The sequence below is a fragment of the Electrophorus electricus genome, chromosome 9, assembly GCF_013358815.1.
Source record: "Electrophorus electricus isolate fEleEle1 chromosome 9, fEleEle1.pri, whole genome shotgun sequence".
Classification (NCBI taxonomy): Eukaryota; Metazoa; Chordata; class Actinopteri; order Gymnotiformes; family Gymnotidae; genus Electrophorus; species Electrophorus electricus.
The window spans coordinates 1,976,183-1,995,723 of NC_049543.1; the positions used below are offsets into that span (position 1 = coordinate 1,976,183).

Sequence of the window (19,541 nt, forward strand, 5' to 3'; positions counted from 1 at the left end):
TATATGTTCCATGTGCATAAAATAATTAGATTTGAAATTTTAAAATGCTGATGCATCTTTACTAATGAGCTTTTTTTATATTTATTGCTCAGACATCTAATCTGGCTCATAGGTAAGACTTCAGCAGGGTACTGGTAATCTGGAGCTGTGGCGCCTGGGCATGTTGTTTCCGCTGCTCTGCCACACTTCACACCTGTGGCGTGGGGTGCTGGCTGATCTCCAATCAGAGAGGGAGGGGCCAGTAACACCAGTAACACCAGTAACACCGGGCATCGTTTAATTAGCGTTTTAACGCGCGGCACACGGCATTTTTGGGGCACATAGGCTTAAGTTCACCAACGTATTTGCAAAAACCTTAGCTGGTATGACAATGTAAGTATATAGGAGGCTCAGACAGACCATCTGAGGAACGGATATGCGCACTTTCTGTTAACGCGTATCCTAAAACGACAAAGCCATCGCCGGGCATGACCGGGAAAAAGTTTAGAGCAGTAGTGGGGCTAATGCAAGTCCCCGAGCGGGAGCTCATGGGGGACGTCTTGTTACGCGAGAGCACCGAACCGTCGCTTCCCGTGCATGTAAATATTGGCAAATTTATTCGTAATGAATATGGACAATATATGGATACCGAGCACAGAGACGATGCTATCAAGAGACGGCAGGTGGCTAACGCCAAAGAGCGGCTACGCGTAAGTCTGGTCGTCTTTTCAAACGCTTGTAGGCTGCCCCCTTTCGGTAGCCAGACCTTTACACTAAACTCTCTGCAGCTAAAGATTTCCTCTTCTTGTTAGGATGCTTCGGAGAAACACGGCCCAGAATAGCTTCTAGGGGACTTCTCGACCAGCCTTCATGAATAACATGTCTACTGTCATATTTAACAGATAAAAGGGCGTTTAAAAAAAAAAATCCAAGTTGCCTAGTTTTATATTTTCAAACGGAATAATATTATGCTACGCTATGTTATGTTAATATAATAGTGATTGGTCTAAACGCACAGATCCAACATCAGTTAGCCTGAAGATAAACATGAAAACCGTGACTTAAGTAGCATTTAAAACTTCATTAAGTTTTGGAGGGTTGGAGATTGACAGGTTTCCCCTTTTGCGCACCCTGAACATGAGGCGCGAGGAACTCCAGCTGTGCTGTGGTTAAAGTGTACAAGCCGGATAAACACGCCACGAGCCGCCCTTCGCAATTAAATCACCCAGACAGCCTTCCCAGCTTGGCGCTGATGTCCTGTTCTTTGGAGCCCTCCTCAGGTCAGGAGCTTGAACAGCATGTTCTCCTATCTGAGGCGAATCGTGCCGGTGATGCCGCGCGACCGCAAGCCCAGCAAAGTGGACATGCTTAAGGCAGCAACCGAGTACATCCGCCTCCTGTCGTCCGTGCTCAGCGACGCCTCGGCGAGCGTAAGGGCGCGCGACCGGGCCTAATATTTACGTGATCTCTTTGAACTTTGTTGCTGTTCTGGTTGTATTGAGGAAGACACAGCTGTAGAGTGAAACTGAAATGTGGCTGCTGTTCCCATATTCCTGGCAGGGTGGTGGAAATGCAGATGTGCTTCCGGAAAATGAAAGCGGATATTCAAACCCCACGGATGTGTGCACCGACCTCTGGAGTGTGGAGGATGTGAGTTTTTCAGAGCTGCTCACTGTGCTTGCATGCAGGGTTCATCCATCCATTTCACTTGGTTTGGTTGACCGTTTGCGTTTCTGTTCTTCCACCTGATTGAACCATCTCCCACTCTCTCCATTTCCTCATCTGTCCTCATTTCTCCACACAAATTTCACTGTTGTGGGGCACAATGAACAGGGAATCTTCTCAAGAGTAATTCCTGAGGACACCACAGGTGGTACCAAAAATACTGTTGATTTTGTATAGAGGAAATCCTTATTACTACTGTGCATACTGAATAACGAATGGGTAAATAACATGAGGATTGTACAGTATTTTCAAATGTTGTTGTTGTATTATTAATAATAATAAGCAGTGTGTCTTATCAGTAACCAATAGGATGTCTGTTTTGAGAACCAAGTATTGTGTATCATGCATGTGTGATCTAACAAATCAAAGGGCTGAAACTTCAGCGCGTCTCATGTGGATCTCCTGCATCCTTGCACATACGTCTATAAGAGACACGGCTGCCCCGTACCAACATGGCAGCTGTTATGAGGCACATGATTCAATGGCAAGTGGTAGAAGAAAAGAAAAATGTGGACACATCCTTTGTTTTAATTTAACCTTTGAAAAGTAGCTCCCTGTGGGAGGTCGGCCACCACTTACACTTCCTGACTTGTTCCCTCATACCAAGGGCTAATGTGGGGTGGGGGGGTTGGCTGATGGGAGTTAGTGGACCAAACCACTATGAGGCATATGAAGGGGAAAATGCAACCTTTAAAAACTTGTACTCTAACAATTGGGTGTCTATGTTCTTTAAATGCATATTTATAACAATGTTTACAATTGTATGCAGAGTGGGACCACTGTTTTACCCAGGAAGTGGGTGCTCTTATTCTGCCCCCTGCCTCTCACCCCAGATACTGGACTGCATATCTGGCTCATCCTTACCTGAGGAAGAGAGTTTGACCACCCCACCAGTTACCACAGCAATGGAAGCGGATGACTCTGATGTCAGTGGAGCAGCAGCGCAGTGTGTCCTCCCAGTTTACATCGTTCAGGTTGGCACCGATCACACCTTGGTAAGGACGTTACATCCTGCACTCAGCTCCAGGCAGCCTGGATTTGTCACACACACACCTTAAATGTGTTCAAAAGGAACGTCTCTTTGAATAGGAGCCTATTCTCTCCTGGCTCCCAGATGGTGGAATGAACTTCCGCTTGCTGTCCGGACAGCAGAGTTTCTTTCAGTTTTCAAATGCAGACTGAAGACCCGTCTTTATGTGGAATATTTAAATGACCACTGATCCTGCTCCTTTGTTGACTAACAGAAACTAGTACTTGTTTGTCTGTCTGTTATTTGAGCTTGTCTTTCACATTTCTAGTCATCAGCAGTGATCCCTGTATTTTTACAGTATTCTAGATCATTGGTATATCGGACTCCAACCTACTGTACTAGGATGTATTCTATGAGAAAATGACAAAGCACTTTTGTAAGTTGCTCTGGATAGAGAAGCTGCTAAATGCTGTAAAGGTATTAATGTAATAATTTTGGATTGGACAGGTGTAACACTTTTTGTATTTAGAAATTTGTTCGTCAATAAATTCAAAGTATTTCAGCAACCAAAATAATGGTGGTTGCTTGGTGAAAGGTGTGAGGAACAAGAGATGCATAATTTTGAGGTGTTTTGAACTGACCTTAACAAACCTGACATCTGACCAATCAAGAAAAAGAAAAGCCCTTTCCAGTTAGTGCTCTGGGGTCATCTGCAGAACTCTTCCATTCTCACGCTTATCTACCTGTGAATGTCGTCTATTTTTAACTTTTAACTTTTTTTTTTCTTCTTCTTTTTTTTAAATTCAACTTTATAAGCCATTACATTGCGCTTTAGGGTCACAATCGACTGTGGGTTCAAGTTTTCTTCAATAATCTAGAACCCCCACCCCTGCTGTAGATGCATTATTATTTCAGACCCCACAGCACCCCCTGTTGAAGGTGCATTATTGCATATGTAATACATGTGGCAGGGCCCGATTGCAGAAGGTGATGCTGTTTTTAAAAATACAAAACGCTTGAACAAACTCTTGGGGGCCAGTGTTGGAGGAAAACCAAATGCTCTTTCCCCTTCAGGTATACCAGGCCAGATAGAGCAGAAGACTCTGGGTTGGATTTCCTGAGGCACCAGTCTGCTGACAGTCCTCCTCCAGCTGAATGCTACTGTAAGAATTCGACTTTGGATGAATGTGTATAAAACGTATTTATTTTATTTTTGTAACTGGCCTAAAAGGTGGAAAAAAAAGTATGAATGGTGGCTGGGATATTTTTTTGTTCCTCATACCTGTTAATGAAATCTGTGGTAGGCTGTGCTTGCTATACAAGCAACATACAATAAAGACCCTTAAGCATGAATAGCGCTGAGTAACGCGTCTCCTTCAAACACAGAAAAGTGTACAGCTGCAGCCCTGACCCTAGCACGCAGATGTTTCTTCTGCATTACCTCCGGTTACTACAGGAAGCCACTTTGACATGATTGTCTTGGTGCAGGAGTAAGACTTCTCTGTGGAGGTGTCGGCAGTGCGATAAATCCATAGTCCGTCAATCACTTACTACAGTTGTCCCAGTTAAAAATGCGGTCATACAGTAACTGTGCACATTTTGTTTTATGCAAACGTGCAAGAGCACCCAGCAATGAAGCGCCAGGCGCTGGGCTGACGCGCGGAGGCGCGAGCCATGTATTTGGCAGGCGTGGCTGTGGGCTGGTCCCGGCTGCAAAGAGCGACGAGGAAAGGGAGGGATGCTCTCTGCACGAGCGACGCTGAACGCCCAGGGGTTTTAGTTGGGTGAACGTGAGCGATACACATTCCCTGTCTTGTCGGCGGAAGAAAGCGTGGGGCGTGCGCAATCGAATGATTTCGCGACCGTCTTTCTCACGCAAGGGCTGAGCGGCTGCAGGTGTGACGTGCATACAAAGGAAGAGCCGGAGAGGATGGTGTAAGGTAAGCGGTCACTACAGGCCGAGCTGTTTCCCTCCACTCGGACTAACGTCGGTCATCGTTGCTGACTTGGACCGTACCGGGTGCACGCTCCGGAATTTTGCCCAGCCCGCTAACGAAGTGTTAAATGTGGAAATGGCGAAGCTGGGCTGACTCGCCTTCGCCGTGTTGAGACTGAGCAGTTCCAGAGGGGCAGCCGGAGGCTCTCGACGATGCGGCACTGCAGGTGCGGAGCGCTAGAAGCAGCCTGGTTAATTATGATAGCGGACACGCGCGCTTCCCCCAGTTTCCTTTGCATGTTTCCCTGCAAGAATCTTGTAATTAGATGTATTGGCCAGGCCTTGCCACGAGCCGCCGAAGGACATAAAGCTGTTGAGTAAAGATCGCAATGACAATATTTGGCAGCGTCACTGTACAAAAGGGGATTTTTTTCCCACCGTGTCTTACTGCTAGAGTAGGCGACATGTGCATTCTCTCTAGCCTACTAGATACACTTGACGGAGATCTTAGACCATATTTCCACATAATTTAAATGTAGACGAATTTTTGCATTCACGGTAACTTTGTGATGGTTTAATGATTTTTTTATTTGGGTATGGGCGGTGGTATGAGTGGGGAAAATCCAGGCATTGATGTTCACTACCAACACTGAGTTAGGCATCGCGGTAGATCGTACCTCGCGGGTGGCCATTTGTCAAGTCCGCGCGGAGGATGCTGATGTTGCTGCGCCCGCGATGTTGCTAGGCAGCCGCGCGCAGGCTTTGGGCGCAAGAGCGCCAGGATTATATATATATATATATATATATAAACGATATGGTTTTCGTGTCATTTTTGTTGGGACTTTTCCTACATGGTCGTGTTTGTGTTTTATTGTTTCTTGACTGGGTGGCGTGTTTTTGTCGTGATTTACGTTCACCCCACCCCATCGCCCCTCGCGCCAGTTTGCTGGGTATTGTTTTCCTCGCGGAATGGTGGGTGTGACAGAGCACCGGGCTTTGCTCCTGATGCAGACACAGAGACGTGGTCTGTTAAGGTGGACGACACAGCCCCATCTGGACAGTCTATAAATGAGTCTTGGAGATGACTCGCTCACACAGAGCGGATGAAATGTCTGCTTGGTGGGTCTGTAATACCATGTGAAGTATTGGCTGCTTTTGAGGCCTGCTACCTGCAAATTTTGCATCATCAGATACGTTCACAGTAGAACTAATATTTCTTTTGCTGGTCTGTTACAACACTCTGCCCTTTGAAATGAAAAAAAAGAACCATAAAGTTGTGTAGTCTAGCCTACAGGTTTTTCATTTCGGTTACTTTTTTCCATTAAGTCGTGGGTAGTCTCTCCTATTGTACTTTACGGCGCACCACAAATGGCAATAACAGCGTTCTTGAATGTTCATTGTATAAACGATCATCCCCACTCCTAAAAGCATTAAAATCTTCCAGTCTTGGAGAGAAACTTCATCCGGTCAACGAGATTTCCTTTTAGAGGGATCAATATATTCAGTGCGGTTACGTCCACTGTAGCACTTTGGCTTTCCCTCTGCTTTCTGAAATTGCTGTGATGGCTGTTGTGGAAACAGGAAGTTTACGTGTGTATGAAAGCTGGGAACTTCGCTCTGATTTAATGGATTGTCCCTCAGCGCGTGCCATGGAGTTAATGAGCTTGAAAGGATGAAGTGCAATTTGAACGTCAGCTAATCCCACACTTTGTACTCTGGATTTTATAAATGGCAGACAGATCGCACACAACTGTTTTCTAGACCCAGATGAAATTAAATAGACTTGCCAGCACACATTAGAGAACAATGGGAACACTGGCATGTGGCCATTGCTCACAACTCAAACAGAATCTCTGTTAGAAGCAGATAACAGATTCTGTTTCCTTCAGCTCATGTAGGGATCGTATACAGATCATTAATCTTTTACATTTAATTCCTCACACCTTTAATGCTTTAGGTGTTTTGCCTGGGAGGACAGCAGCCAGGAAGATTGTTTTGAATCGGATCCTAGCAAAGGCACTCTGAAAGACCCCCTGTCTCAGTGCAGCCCAGATGTGGAAGTCCTCCCCAGGGAGAGAGGCTCCAGAGGGGGATGCTGAGCAGCTGATCCCCCTGCTAGACTACCAGCCACAAAGGCCTGAGCTGTGTTTCCTGGAGCATGCGAAAATAGACTCTGGGTGGCTGGCATACACATCGCTGGCGGTAGAATCAGTCTCTCAGATGTCACACTTCAAGAAGCTAAAGGATCAGAATGTCTGTATTCTCTCAAGATTTATATAGCTCACATTTCTGTGAGCTGAGGTAATTGCTGATAAACCAGCTAAGTAGGAAGATGTCAAGTTGAGATGCTTACAGACACTTCTCAGAGGTTGCAGAGGATTTAGTGGTTTAAATCTTTGACAGGTAACAGCGTGATTTCCTCTGAAAGTGCAAAATTATGATAAATTACTAATGAATCTGAAGCACATTACACATAATTTTAACACTCTAATTTCCCTGCAGACCAAAACTACAAATGTTTTTACATGATAAATACATTTGCTACAATTGTAGTCATTTGCACATTATCTTATTTTCACAGCTTTCCAATTCAAGTGTAGTTGCTTGATTCAAATGCAGTCGTCCATGTCCCAACTTCAGCTCCAGAGAGGTGACCCCTTGCTAGCACAATCTTTACACTGCTTTACTGCTTTATTAAAACTACATTGTTCTAATACTTGAGTCTACGTATAATGGAGTGCATAAATTCTGTTATTCATTATTAAACACTCATGCCATGAAATACCCAGGAAATTAGTAACATTAGTTTTGTCTCATATTTTAAATTCTCATCTTTAAACAAAACTTGTCACAATTGCTATTTTTGCCAAATACTGACCATCACTTTCTTAGTACTGTAGACAGTAGTATATTACAGTTTTATTATAATACACTAGTAGCATAATACCTCTGATAATTGAATATCATTAATTTCAGTATTTCTGGCAAAATATTTCTGTAGCACTACAGTAATTAATGTAATGATCAGTATTTGGTTCAGGTCAGGGGTCCTCAGTCCAGTTTGTGGGGACATGAGACAGCCCAGTGTTTGGTTCAGGTCCAGCCCCACCATTTAATCTCTGCACACTTTGATTACCTGTTACATGTTCATGTGGGGCAGGAGCACAACAAAAACTTGGCTGGGGCTCCATGAGGTTTTGGATGGGGGGGGGGTCTAGCATAAGTGTAGTTTAAGACTAGCAGGGTGTGTGTGTGTGTGTGTGTGTGGTCAGGGATGTTTAGTGCAGCCTTGCGCTGTGTGTGCTTCCTGCTATGGGTGCACGTTGATGTTTAAAATGCAGTTAGAGGCTGTTGGTGCAACCCATCATGAAATTGGGTGTGGTGCAGAAAACCTTATCTTATGCCCACTGCCCTGCTTGTGTGTGTGTGTGTGTGTGTGTCTGCACGTTTGGTTGTGTGTGTATCTTGTTTCAGTGAATATCATTGTAGTTATGTAGAAGATCACATTTCAGTAATCCTATATGATGATTGATCTCTTTCCATTTCTTCCTCCAGCCCTCCGTGTTAGTGCTGCTCTGCCCAGTGTCTCTATCTATCTCTCTCTCTCTCTCTCTCTCTCTCTCTCTCTCTCTATCTTGATCTGTGAGTAAAAGAAGAAGATGAGCAGTTCTCCCACTCCTAAAGGCACCCCGGGTCATCATAGCCCGGACGATGGTGAACCTGTAGCCATGGAGACAGTTCAGTCACCCCAGCAGTCTACACCGATCAGCAGCTCCAAGAACCGCATCTCCTGCCTCCTGCAGAGCCCTGTAAGCTGTGTGTGTGTGTGTGTGTGTGTGTGTGTGTGTGTGTGTGTGTGTGTGTGTGTGTGTGTGCGTGCGTGTGTCATAATTGTTGCTGTCATTGTGTTTGCATTTGGTAGTATATTACAGACATCAACCTGTATTTTGGATATTGGAATTGTTTGTGTGTATTTGTATATGACATTTCCAGTACTGGGGTCTTTATTAAAGCATAAATGTATGAGACTAGACTGGACTGTGTGTGTGTGAGTGAAAAGAAGCATGATTTATGTTTAGTGGGTAGTAATACATTTAAGATAAGGCTTCAAAAGGCAACAAAAATCAGAAAGGCCCTCACCTATATCCAATAAGAAAAACCCTCACCTACAGCCAATCAGAAAAACCCTCATTCACAGCCAATCAGAAAAAACCCTCATTCACAGCCAGTCAGAAAAGCCCTTGTCCACAGCCAATCAGAAAAGCCCTTGTGCTATAAGCCTCTAATTTCAGGCCTACGTCGTGTTCTTCTAGTCTTTAGCGTCTCGCTTTTGCAATCCCTCATCCTCACTCCTTACCCCTCATTACATTACCAAAGATATGATTAGCTCCACAGCATGGAGGTAATCTGTCCTGAATCACCAGTTCACAGCTGCTGCTGCTGCTGCTGCTGCTGCATGCACACACGCTCGCACACAGGGAGAGAAACGTACAGGGTGTTGTACAAAGGTAGGAGAAGAGGGTGGTGTGTGTGAGCCTGTGGAACAGTGGGATGGGAGGTTTGATGAGATCAGAAAGCCAGAGTAGTTGTCTCGGAGAACTTTACGGAGGACAGTAGTGCAGAGAGGCAGGGGGACAGGACACTACTGGAGCATGACTTCACCTCTGCATCTCTGTGTTGCACTCTGGGAGAATGCATGAATTACTGTAATCTGTTCTGAGTGGTCGCTTGGTATATTGTAAGAGTGCGTGCATGTGTGTGTGTGTGTGTGCAGCGGGATGGGTAAATGACTGAGGCCAGAATATGGTATGTTAGTCTTTTTTTCGTTTGCTGAGCTAATATTTGTTGTGTACTTGTTTGTATGGTAATGGATTGCTAACTGTTGCTGTGTGTGTGTGCGTGTATGTGTGTGTGTCCAGTCGTTCCGGGAGGACCTGGATGTTCTGATTCAGGAGCAGCTGAGGAAGGGAGGAAGCTCCTCCAGTCTCTGGGCCCTGCGGCAGATCGCTGACTTCATGGCCACTCAGGGGTCCCCTGCAGCTCTGCCTGTGACACCATCCAGTGTGTAAACCCCCCCCCCCCCACTACACACACACACACACACACACACACACATAACACACAATTATATACACACACACACATTCACATGTACACATACTTACACACATGCAGACTTATACACACAGATGCACACTTATACACACACACACACACACACACACGGCTTTGATGCTCACTCGAGGTCTGTTTGTAAACATGTCTTAACTTTGTCCCTTATGAGTCCAGTGTAAGAGACACCGGGCAGAAATCAACTCTGGTCCTTTACTCTGTTTCCTGAGAACAAGCGCTCTTTTTCTTTTTCTAACTAAACTACCCAGATTCTCTACTTTCCATGTCACTGAACTCTCACCCCTAATAATGTGTAGTTACATGTCTTAACAGTCTTGGCACTTTCCTAATGACAATATAAACATGCACATGCTGATATTACACTGTAAAATGCATCACCCAACCTGTATAACAACACAGTTGTGTTAGAGGAAAACTGATCATGTATGTAATATTATGTAATATTTCTCATTATTGATTACGTTATTTACCTCTTCTTCAACTTTAACCTTTTCCCTTTTAACTTTAACCCTTTCTCTGCTGTCTTTAATTATTTCTCCCCACCCGCCCTTCTTCCCTGTGTGTGTGTGTGTGTGTGTGTGTGTGTGCAGCGATGACCATGGTTACGCCCATAAATGACCTACATGGCTGGGAGCCAGTCTCCATGGTGAAGGGCGAGCGGCTGATGCGCTGTAAACTTGCGAGTCTTCACCGCCTGCTGGATCTGTACGGCTGGGCCCAGCTGCCCCGGACCAGCCTCACGGTACCAGCCGCACACCACGCTGCACACACACTTACACACTCCACACAAACTTACACAGTCTACCAGCCTCAAGGTACCAGCTGCACAACATGTTGCCCACACACTTACACACTCAACCAGCCCCACACGACACTGCACACATTATCTTTCTCTTTCTGGTTATCTCTGTCTCTCTCTGTCTCTATTTACCTCTCACTCCCTCCATTCTCTCATTTTCTCTTTCTCCCTCTTTCTCTCTTTCTCCCAGCTGCGTATCAGTAAAGAACAGGAGCATTTCCTGGTTCTGCCCGATGGACTGTCCTATGGAGAGGTTACTGCCTCCAGCCTGGTGAGACTTACACACGTTTACACAAAACACACACACACACACAGACCAGACAAACAGAGGTCAAGGTTTACAGGAACAATGACACCACAGACAGTTCATTTAAGCAAGAAACAATGGGCAGAAATGATACATTAGTTTATGTAAAAGCCTTGAACATGAACCTGGTTTCTGTGTAGGTCTCACATTACATGAGCCAGCGTAGTCATTTAAAAACCATGACATGATGAAATATTAATATACAAGTGATATATTGAATGGAGTGATTGAATGCTAGAATGATTAATGTGTGAGGTATGCGTTTACTCTTAAGAGCGTACTTTAAATGTGACCATTACACATTAACGCAGTCACTCTGCTTAACCTTTTAACCCAGATCATGACTAATGTACTTTTTGGAATCCAACCCTGATGCTGCTGGCATATCGGAGGAACCATTCATTTGAGGAATCATTGTTGGAGGAATTCTTAGTTGAAGGAATGTTGATTAGCTTTGGCAATTATGTAATTTAATCACACCAATAAAATATTGAAGAATTTAACTGAATGGGCAAGTGAAAAGGGGGGAAGAAAACGCAAGTCTCCAACTGAAGAGTGCAATGAAACAAAAAACAAAAACAAAACCCACAAAAACTACACAAAAGTGCAGTAATAAGAACAGAATGTATCATACAAACCCAATGGGCTTATAAAGGGGACAACATAACACACAGGTGGTGCGGTCAGCGAAGCACAACACACACCACCTGAGAGAGGCGTGGCACAGAACCAAAACAGACAAGCATGTGTAACAAAAGTAAAACACATCCATGTGGACACTGCCGTTGCCTCTCGGAGGCTACTGCTTGGGTGGGGGATGGGCTGGTCACATGGACGGGGATTGGGGTCACATACAGCATCACGCCACCCAGAGCACAGGGCACAGACGACAGTATCCCCAGGCCTTGGCTCTCACGCTCTTCCTCCACGGGGCCCCCTCTCATCGGTGAAGCGCAGAGCTGGTGCCCACTTGCTGGTGCCCATAAAGACCACGCCTCTCTCAGGTGGTGTGTGTTGTGCTGCGCTGACCGCACCACCTGTGTGTTATGTTGTCCCCTTTATAAGCCCACTGGCTTCTTCTGTTCTTATTACTACACTTTTGTGTTCAGTTGAAGACTCACATTTGCTTCCTCCTTCTTTCCAGTGACACAGTTGGAATTAAATAAGTCTGTAACGGACAAATGACTTAAATGTAGTCCATCATGGTGATCAAATGTCGGGAGTGCATGAATTTTTAACAAGAGGTCTAGCGTTCCATTATTCATGGTGATTTATGCACGGTTATGGCATTTCTCAGATACATCTGCAGTAGTATTTATGTGTCATGCGGTTACGGTTTCCAAAAATGAGCACGGTCTGCTTGTGCTAAGGCGTTGTGTAACAGTCAGTGAGTTAATTTAATTGGTCATCCAAAAGCACCTTGCTCTTGGGAGTACAGGAACGTCAGCCAATCAGCTTTCAACATGACTTGTTAGGCTGAATACTGAACATATAGGAGCATGTTTGTTAGAGCAAACAGAGAAACAGAGGCATAGGTTAAATGGACATTTTGCAACATTATAGGCTGCCATACACTGTGTAAAGTTACGCTTGCCTGTAGTAGTCCCAGTGGTAGCACAGTGGTGAAGGTACTGGCCAGTTCAAGCCGCACCACACCAAGCTGCCACTGTTGAGCCCCTGAACAAGACCCTTAACCCTCAATTGCTCAAGTTGTGCACAGCCATGATTGTAAAGCGTCAGATAAACGACATAAATAGTAGCATAGTTGCAGTATGTGAGTGTACTTGCACTAAGCTTCCTGATAGTCTTACTAAATAATTATAGTAGTTTGAGAGATATAGTGTGTGGTGCAGCACGCAGGTGTCTGATGGCTGTGTGTGTTTGTGCAGGTAAAGGTGAATATCCTGGGGGAGCTGGTGGAGAAAGGAAGCACCACCCTGGGAGTGGATGTAGCTGCGTTCAGCCTCCACTCAGCCATCTACTCTGCTCGGCCCGACACACGCTGTCTGCTGCACCTCCACACGCCCGCTACAGCTGCCGTATGACCCACATGCACGTTCACACATGCACACGCCGACACAAAGCTGTAGCTTCTAAATGAAATATTCAAAGCCAGAGTCATCGTCCTGCTGCTCCAGACCCCAGCGTGCTGTAAGTGGAACCTGTTCTGGGGCTTCAGTCCCAGGTCAACTCAGTTACTGCATTACTTCGTTGACGCAGGTGTCCGCCATGAAGTGCGGCCTTCTTCCGCTATCCCATGAGGCCTTGCTGGTGGGGGATGTGGCGTATTATGACTATAACGGTGTGATGGAAGAGGAACAGGACAGAGTGGAACTGCAAAAAAGCCTGGGACCCACATGCAAGGTGACAGAGGCATAACGCAGTTAACAACAGCAGAAACATCTAATAAGATTTATAACAACAATAATAACAATAATAGAAGTGTGTTCATGGTGCCTAAAAGTTCTGTTGGTTAGAGTAAAAAAGTGTTTTAGCTAAAATGCATTTTTTTAGTCTGTGACAGCCTAAATCTAATGTTGTTTATATGGGCAGTGTGATAATTGTATGCGCAGTGTGATGCTGATATGAGGTTGGTCTGTGGTCGGATGTACAGGGAGTGTGGTGATGTTATCGAGAGAGTCATGTTAGTACAGGGAGTGTGATGTTGGTATGGGGTGTGTGATGATGATGATGGTACGGTGTGTGTGATGATGACGGTCTTGGGCTGCAGGTTCTGGTTCTGAGGAACCACGGTATCGTGGCTCTGGGTGACTCTGTGGAGGAAGCCTTCTACACCATCTACCACGTCCAGGCTGCCTGCCAGATCCAGGTGCGCCAGAAATACCAGCAATACTCCTGCAGTCAATGAGCCAGACAGAGAGACAGACGGAGAGAGAGGACGAGTGAGCGAGTGACAGAAGATTAAAATGTGTTCGTGTATGAGGGAGAAATAGAAAAAAAAAACAGAGAGAAAGGCTAGAATGCTGATTAAGTGTATATATAAAATGACCTCAGCACAACAGTCGCACTAAAAACGTTTATTACAACAGACTGTAAAGTCTATGATGGCCAGGAGGTGGCACTGTTTAGCAGGTTATCATAATAAGGCATGCCCGTGAGGCTATGTAGATGAGGCTTCATTTAGCACCATGTCCCAGTGATACGTGAGGCTCTGATGTGCTGCTGTCCTTGGCTGACAGGTGTCAGCCCTGTGCTGCACGGGAGGTGAACAGAACCTCATCCTTCTGGATCGGCGTACGCATAGACCCAACCCGACCGGCACGGTGGGCTGGGCCGGCTCCACGTTTGGACCCATGCAGAAGAATCGCCTCGGGGAGCAGGAATTTGAAGCGCTCATGAGGACCCTTGACAACCTGGTGAGGGGCTTTCCTTGGTCTTATTGAATCCATCCATCCCTCTGTCTGCCTGTCCATCTTTCTGTTGTTTTCTCGGTTCGTTTAGTAGTATTTAACTGGAACATTGCTAACTGGAATTAGCAATGTTCAGTTCACTCATGTCCGTTCATTACTGAATGAATGCTGTCCTTTTCATACTGTTATGGTTATTGATCATAGTTCACTACTATAAACAGGTATTGACCAAAGCTCATTGTTAGACGCAGTTCCTGACTATAGCTAATAAGGTTACTGTCTTGCCCAACAAGCAAACTAATCCGTCTGATGTAGTGTATGTGCTGAACCTAGCTAAGGTCTGAAACTGTCTCAGTCATGTGCATGCACAGCTACGATAGCAAGACGTCTTCTCTGCAACATTAAAGGCATTATTTGAGTCCAGAACCACACCAGCTGGTGGCGTTTTGGTATTGCACCAACAGATGGGTCCCACACAGTAGAAGACTATGGCTGACTCACCATTAACCATAATGACCATAATCATGGTAATTACAATAATAAAACATAATAAGAAGCTTAACAAAAGCTAAAGAGATGAAGGGAAGATGGAGAGGAGAGGTATGACAGACTTAGGACAGCCCTGGTTCAGACAGCCGGAGGCCTTCTACACGCTCTTTCCCCACGCTCAGGGTTACCGCACCGGCTACGCCTACCGCTTTCCCGTCCTGCTGGAACGTTCCAGAACCCGCAGAGAGGTGGAGGTGCCTGCCACCGTCACTTCCTTCAGCTTGGAGGGTGAAGGGGGCCGCCCTCACGCGCGTCTCCAGCCCCATGCCCACAAACAGCAGCTGGAGAAGACCAGGTGGCTTAACACCCCCAACATTTACCAGAAGGTCAACCAGGAGAGGGCCAGTGCAGGCCATGGCACCACGGTGAGGCCACACCGCATTCACATGCATGATGGGACTCCTAATAATGTGCAGCATCATCCAGACATCAGTGATGCCCTCTGGTCTCTCTTGTTGTTGAATATAACCTCCAAACCAGTTTGCCTTATGAATGAGAATGTAGGTTATTTCTGTAGAAAGTCTCACCACTGCAGGGGTATCTCACCTCTGTCGTATGTCGTATGTAATATTTCTGTGCCCATATAAGAACACTTACACGTGAGATATGAAGTACATGACGGATAGAGAAATGGAAAATACCTCGCTCTCTAAGAGCGACTCTGTAGGCCAAGACATACTGACTCTGAGGCTCCACACACTGCCAAAGTGCTAACAAAGACCCCTGGTGTGAGATGAACACAAAATGGGCTTAACACAAATGGTGGAAATCAGTCTTAACATTACAGAGTTTGATCTTACAACATTAAAGGACAACATACAACCAAATACAGAGTTCACAACCCTAAAAACAAAGTAATAATCATAAAATAATCAAACCAAACAATGAAATAAAAAAAAATGTACTACACTCTCTCTCTCTCTCTCTCTCTCTCTCTCTCTCTCTCTCTCTCTCTCTCTGTACCACACTCCCCCCCCCCAAACACTACTCTGCATTGCTGTGGATGTCTCAGGCCCATAAAAACCTACTGCAGTGCCTCTGCTGCCCTCTGCTGGCTGATCTAGACTGTAGTCGTGTTTTCATCAACCTTCAACAGCCAGAATTACTATCTTCATGTACTTCTGTCTGCGTGGTCGGGTTTATTTTCCTGCTGCTAACATGCATAAGAAATAGAACATGAGAGAGATGTGTTCTAAATCTTTTTTCCTTCTCAGTGGCTCAGGACGGATGAGGCGATCCAGACCAGTGGAACGGCGATTAAGATAGAAAACCCAAACCAGTTTGTGCCCCTCTTCACCGACCCACAGGAAGTGCTGGACACTAGAAATAAGGTGCAGAAAACCATCTGTCACAGGGAGCTCGGTGTGTGGGCAGACGCTGCATTTTTGCTGGTCTCGGATCAGCTTTGTGGAGGAGCACTGGTCCTAGGACAGCACAAAGAGCGACTCCTAACCAGACCACTGCAGATACTGACACACTGCAGATACTGACACACTGCAGATACTGACACACTGCAGATACGAACATAGTGTTGATACTGACACACTGCTGATACTGACACACTGCTGATACTGACACACTGCAGATACGAACATAGTGTTGATACTGACACAATACTGATACTGACACACTGCTGATACTGACACAATGATGCTACTGACACACTGCTGATACGGACACACTGCTGATACGGACACACTGCTGATGCTGACACAATGATGCTACTGACACACTGCTGATACGGACACACTGCTGATGCTGACACACTACTGATACTGACCATAGCACCATAACTGAATGAAGATAATTGTTCTAAGCAGCTGAACTTGTTGTCCCCTGAGCAGTATATAAACAGTGTACATTTCTCATGAGCAGTATACATTTCTTCTGAACATGTGTTGTACTTTCAGATTCGAGAGCAGAATCGTCAAGACATGAAGACAGCAGGACCCCAGTCACAGTTATTAGCCAGCGTCATCACAGACAACAGCCCACCGGTACAATGGCAGCAAATTCTGTGTATAGTAAAACTCCATCTGTCTGTGTGGGAGGGGAGTTTTCCTGGGAAATGCCAAAATGAGCATGAAGTTACATAACAAACAAGGATTATGTAAAAATATTTTTTACTGCATTGTTTTAAAGTATTACACTGTTCGTGTGCATGTGTGTGCGTGTGTGTGCGTGTGTCTGCGTATGCATGTCTACCTCTTATCCCAGTCCCCTGAAAAGGTGGCGCTCCCTTCAACCCCCGAACCGGAACCGCCGAACCCGTTTAACGAGCTAACAGAGCAGGAGCTGGAGGAGTACCACAAAGAGGTCCAGCGCAAACAGCTTTGCCTGGACGGTACGTTGAACACTGCACCCCTCTACAGGAAGTGTGCTCGTCTCCTGAACAGCTCAAACACGTGTGCTAAGCCTCCTTCATAACTGAGGGAGATGCAGGTGTGTTTAGAAGCAAAATGGGCCGGACTGGAGCTGGACCCTCCAGACCAGTTGCTCATTCACCTGAATCAGGCAATCAAGGGTCACACAGCTGGCACAGAATGCAAACCTGGTGTGGTGATTGTCCCTACAGACTGGACCCATGTGCTGAGTTAGCAGGTTTAGCATTCACCCTTCACGGCACAGCAGGTCAGACACAGACACCCAGCAAAGCACTTTAATCTCACCCCCAAACCCTCCAAATCCTGACAGGCTGATAGATCTGTTAATAAATGACGTCATACAGATGATGTCACACAACACAACACGGGAAACACACAGAGGAGTGTAAAACTCTGCAGCTGGCAGCATAGATGGAACTTTAGTTTGGAAAATACAAAACTTAAACCCATGTGTTGTTTGAAAGAGCTGTGACGGAATTACAAGGCAAATGGCCTTCAAAGAATATTTCAGTAATCCTAAATTTTCAGTATATTCAGTAGACATAGTTCAGTTCAGTAGACTCAGTTCACAGAGCCATAAAACTGTCACACCAAATTCTGTACTTGCTTCTCCGTCTTTGTCCTCTTACACTTCAAATACACTACTCGTTTCCTTACAGTTCACTAATCACCCGTCCTCTACATCTCTTTCTGGTCTCTTTACCTTCCCTTCTGGTCACCTCTTCTCACCTCTGCCTGGGTAAGGTGGGGAGGAGACGCTGAATGATGTAGGAACACCCCCTGCGTCCTCCCCCAACGAGCCACCTGTCCCAGGTTGGTTATGGCAGAATGCTGCTGGATTGGGCTCTGCCTTACAGTTTTATGAAGTGAAAAATATGTAGTTATATACCACCTTTTTGATGAAGTATCAGCTTTCTTCAGTACAAGCTGTCTGTTTGTGTGTGTGTGAGTGTGTGTACACACAGGTATATGCGCACCTTTGTGTTCCCTCTGAGTGTGTGTGTTCCTCCTCTCTCTCGCTCTGGCTGTGTTTTATCTCTTTCTAGAAACACAAAGAAAGCTCATATTGTCAAAGCTATTGTTTTGCATAAACCATCTTTGTGCTATAAATATTCCATACCTCTTCTAAAGCTCTTATTTCATCTCTGTACCCCCTTCTGCACTTGCACGTGTCCGTTCATAGATGAGAAAACCTCGGATGCTGTGCCGAATGGGAAAGAGGAGAACGAGAAGCAGGAGGAGGAGCTAGAAAAAGGATTGAAGGCTCTGTCCACCAACGACGTGTCAGAAAGCTCGCCGCAGGCCCCGCCCACTGCCCCACCCACCAAGCCTGCGGGCACCACCCCTGAGGGATCTCCGTCCAAGTCCCCTTCCAAGAAGAAGAAGAAGTTCAAAGCGCCTTCGTTTCTGAAGAAGAGCAAGAAGCAGAAGGAGAAGGCTGAGACTTGAACTCCCCCAGTGGCGCGGTTCCTCACACAGACAGTTCTACAGTACACCACATAAACACCTGACATGCCAGTCAGAAACCCTCGGCTAGCAACGTGGCACTCACACTCAAACTCACTGTGTACCACCCTGTTTGTCCTGTCACACTGTATGAATGTCTCTTTGGGTTACTGTTCTGTGACATGAAACTAATGAAACTAATTTTCATTTCATTGTCTGACGACAATCTGACTTAAACTTACTGATACAGGCAGATATTAATCTCCAAATCAGCTCTTGATTGCCCACCTCAGCTTTTAAAATGTTACTGCACTTAGTACAAGCATATAAACAAGACTGGCATTAATGAAGCGCTGACTGTTTTCTGTTCTTAATTACTGACTGATGGTCATGCTTGTTAGGAAGTGTATCAGTGTGGTGTCTACTGACTGAAACCTGGCTTGTGGCTCGTGCAGCACATGAGCTGAGTTCTTGGTTATGAATAGAATAGCAGAACAGGAAAATATCGAAATGGTCAAATATCAGCTTTAAAAAAACAAACAACAAATGAGACAGATCCTGGTTTGTTTATGCAATGAAACCTGATTTTTAAAAAGCACTAAAATATTCCTCTCCTAATTTTGATTTTGTATAAGCAATGAGAGAATTCTTTGCCGTGGTAATTATTTTTATGATCACTGACTCGTTTAAAATGCTTTTATGTGCATATCTGCTGGTTTTCGATTTAGCATTCATGTCATGTTAGAATGTAAAGTGATCAGTGCTAGGTTGTACCAATCATTAAAATTAATTTAAAAGAACACATGCTTTCAGTGTCCTTTACAAATTAGTAAACTTAGGTTTTTTTACGAAGAAACAAATTCCTAACTCAAAAACGAAGACATTTTCACATGTGCGACGAGGAAGGTTTACCTCGGAACTAAAACATCAACGTTCGTTTTT

The 19,541-nt window shown here is 45.3% G+C and overlaps 2 protein-coding genes across 6 annotated transcripts; both read left to right on the forward strand.

Moving 5' to 3' along the window:
• Window positions 1-348: 348 nt before the first annotated feature.
• Window positions 349-4,027, forward strand: figla (folliculogenesis specific bHLH transcription factor). The gene is made up of 5 exons (XM_027025983.2): window positions 349-689; window positions 1,260-1,409; window positions 1,540-1,629; window positions 2,538-2,699; window positions 3,749-4,027. The coding sequence occupies exons 1-5, from the start codon at window positions 468-470 to the stop codon at window positions 3,764-3,766; spliced, it is 642 nt and encodes a 213-aa protein (XP_026881784.1). The 5' UTR covers window positions 349-467; the 3' UTR covers window positions 3,767-4,027.
• Window positions 4,028-4,378: 351 nt separating this feature from the next.
• Window positions 4,379-19,399, forward strand: add2 (adducin 2 (beta)). 5 transcript variants are annotated; one of them, XM_035530069.1, is made up of 16 exons: window positions 4,379-4,614; window positions 7,192-7,260; window positions 8,166-8,419; window positions 9,530-9,671; window positions 10,334-10,485; window positions 10,733-10,813; window positions 12,739-12,888; window positions 13,070-13,213; window positions 13,581-13,679; window positions 14,050-14,226; window positions 14,892-15,134; window positions 15,984-16,100; window positions 16,680-16,766; window positions 16,987-17,113; window positions 17,898-17,966; window positions 18,337-19,399. In XM_035530069.1, exons 3-16 carry the CDS (start codon window positions 8,270-8,272, stop codon window positions 18,600-18,602), a joined length of 2,004 nt encoding a protein of 667 aa, XP_035385962.1. In that variant the 5' UTR covers window positions 4,379-4,614; window positions 7,192-7,260; window positions 8,166-8,269; the 3' UTR covers window positions 18,603-19,399. The 5 variants fall into 5 exon arrangements, with proteins under 5 accessions (XP_035385962.1, XP_035385961.1, XP_026881781.2 ...); XM_035530068.1 differs by lacking the exon at window positions 7,192-7,260; XM_027025980.2 differs by lacking the exon at window positions 7,192-7,260 and having other exon boundaries at window positions 8,264-8,419.
• Window positions 19,400-19,541: the final 142 nt, after the last annotated feature.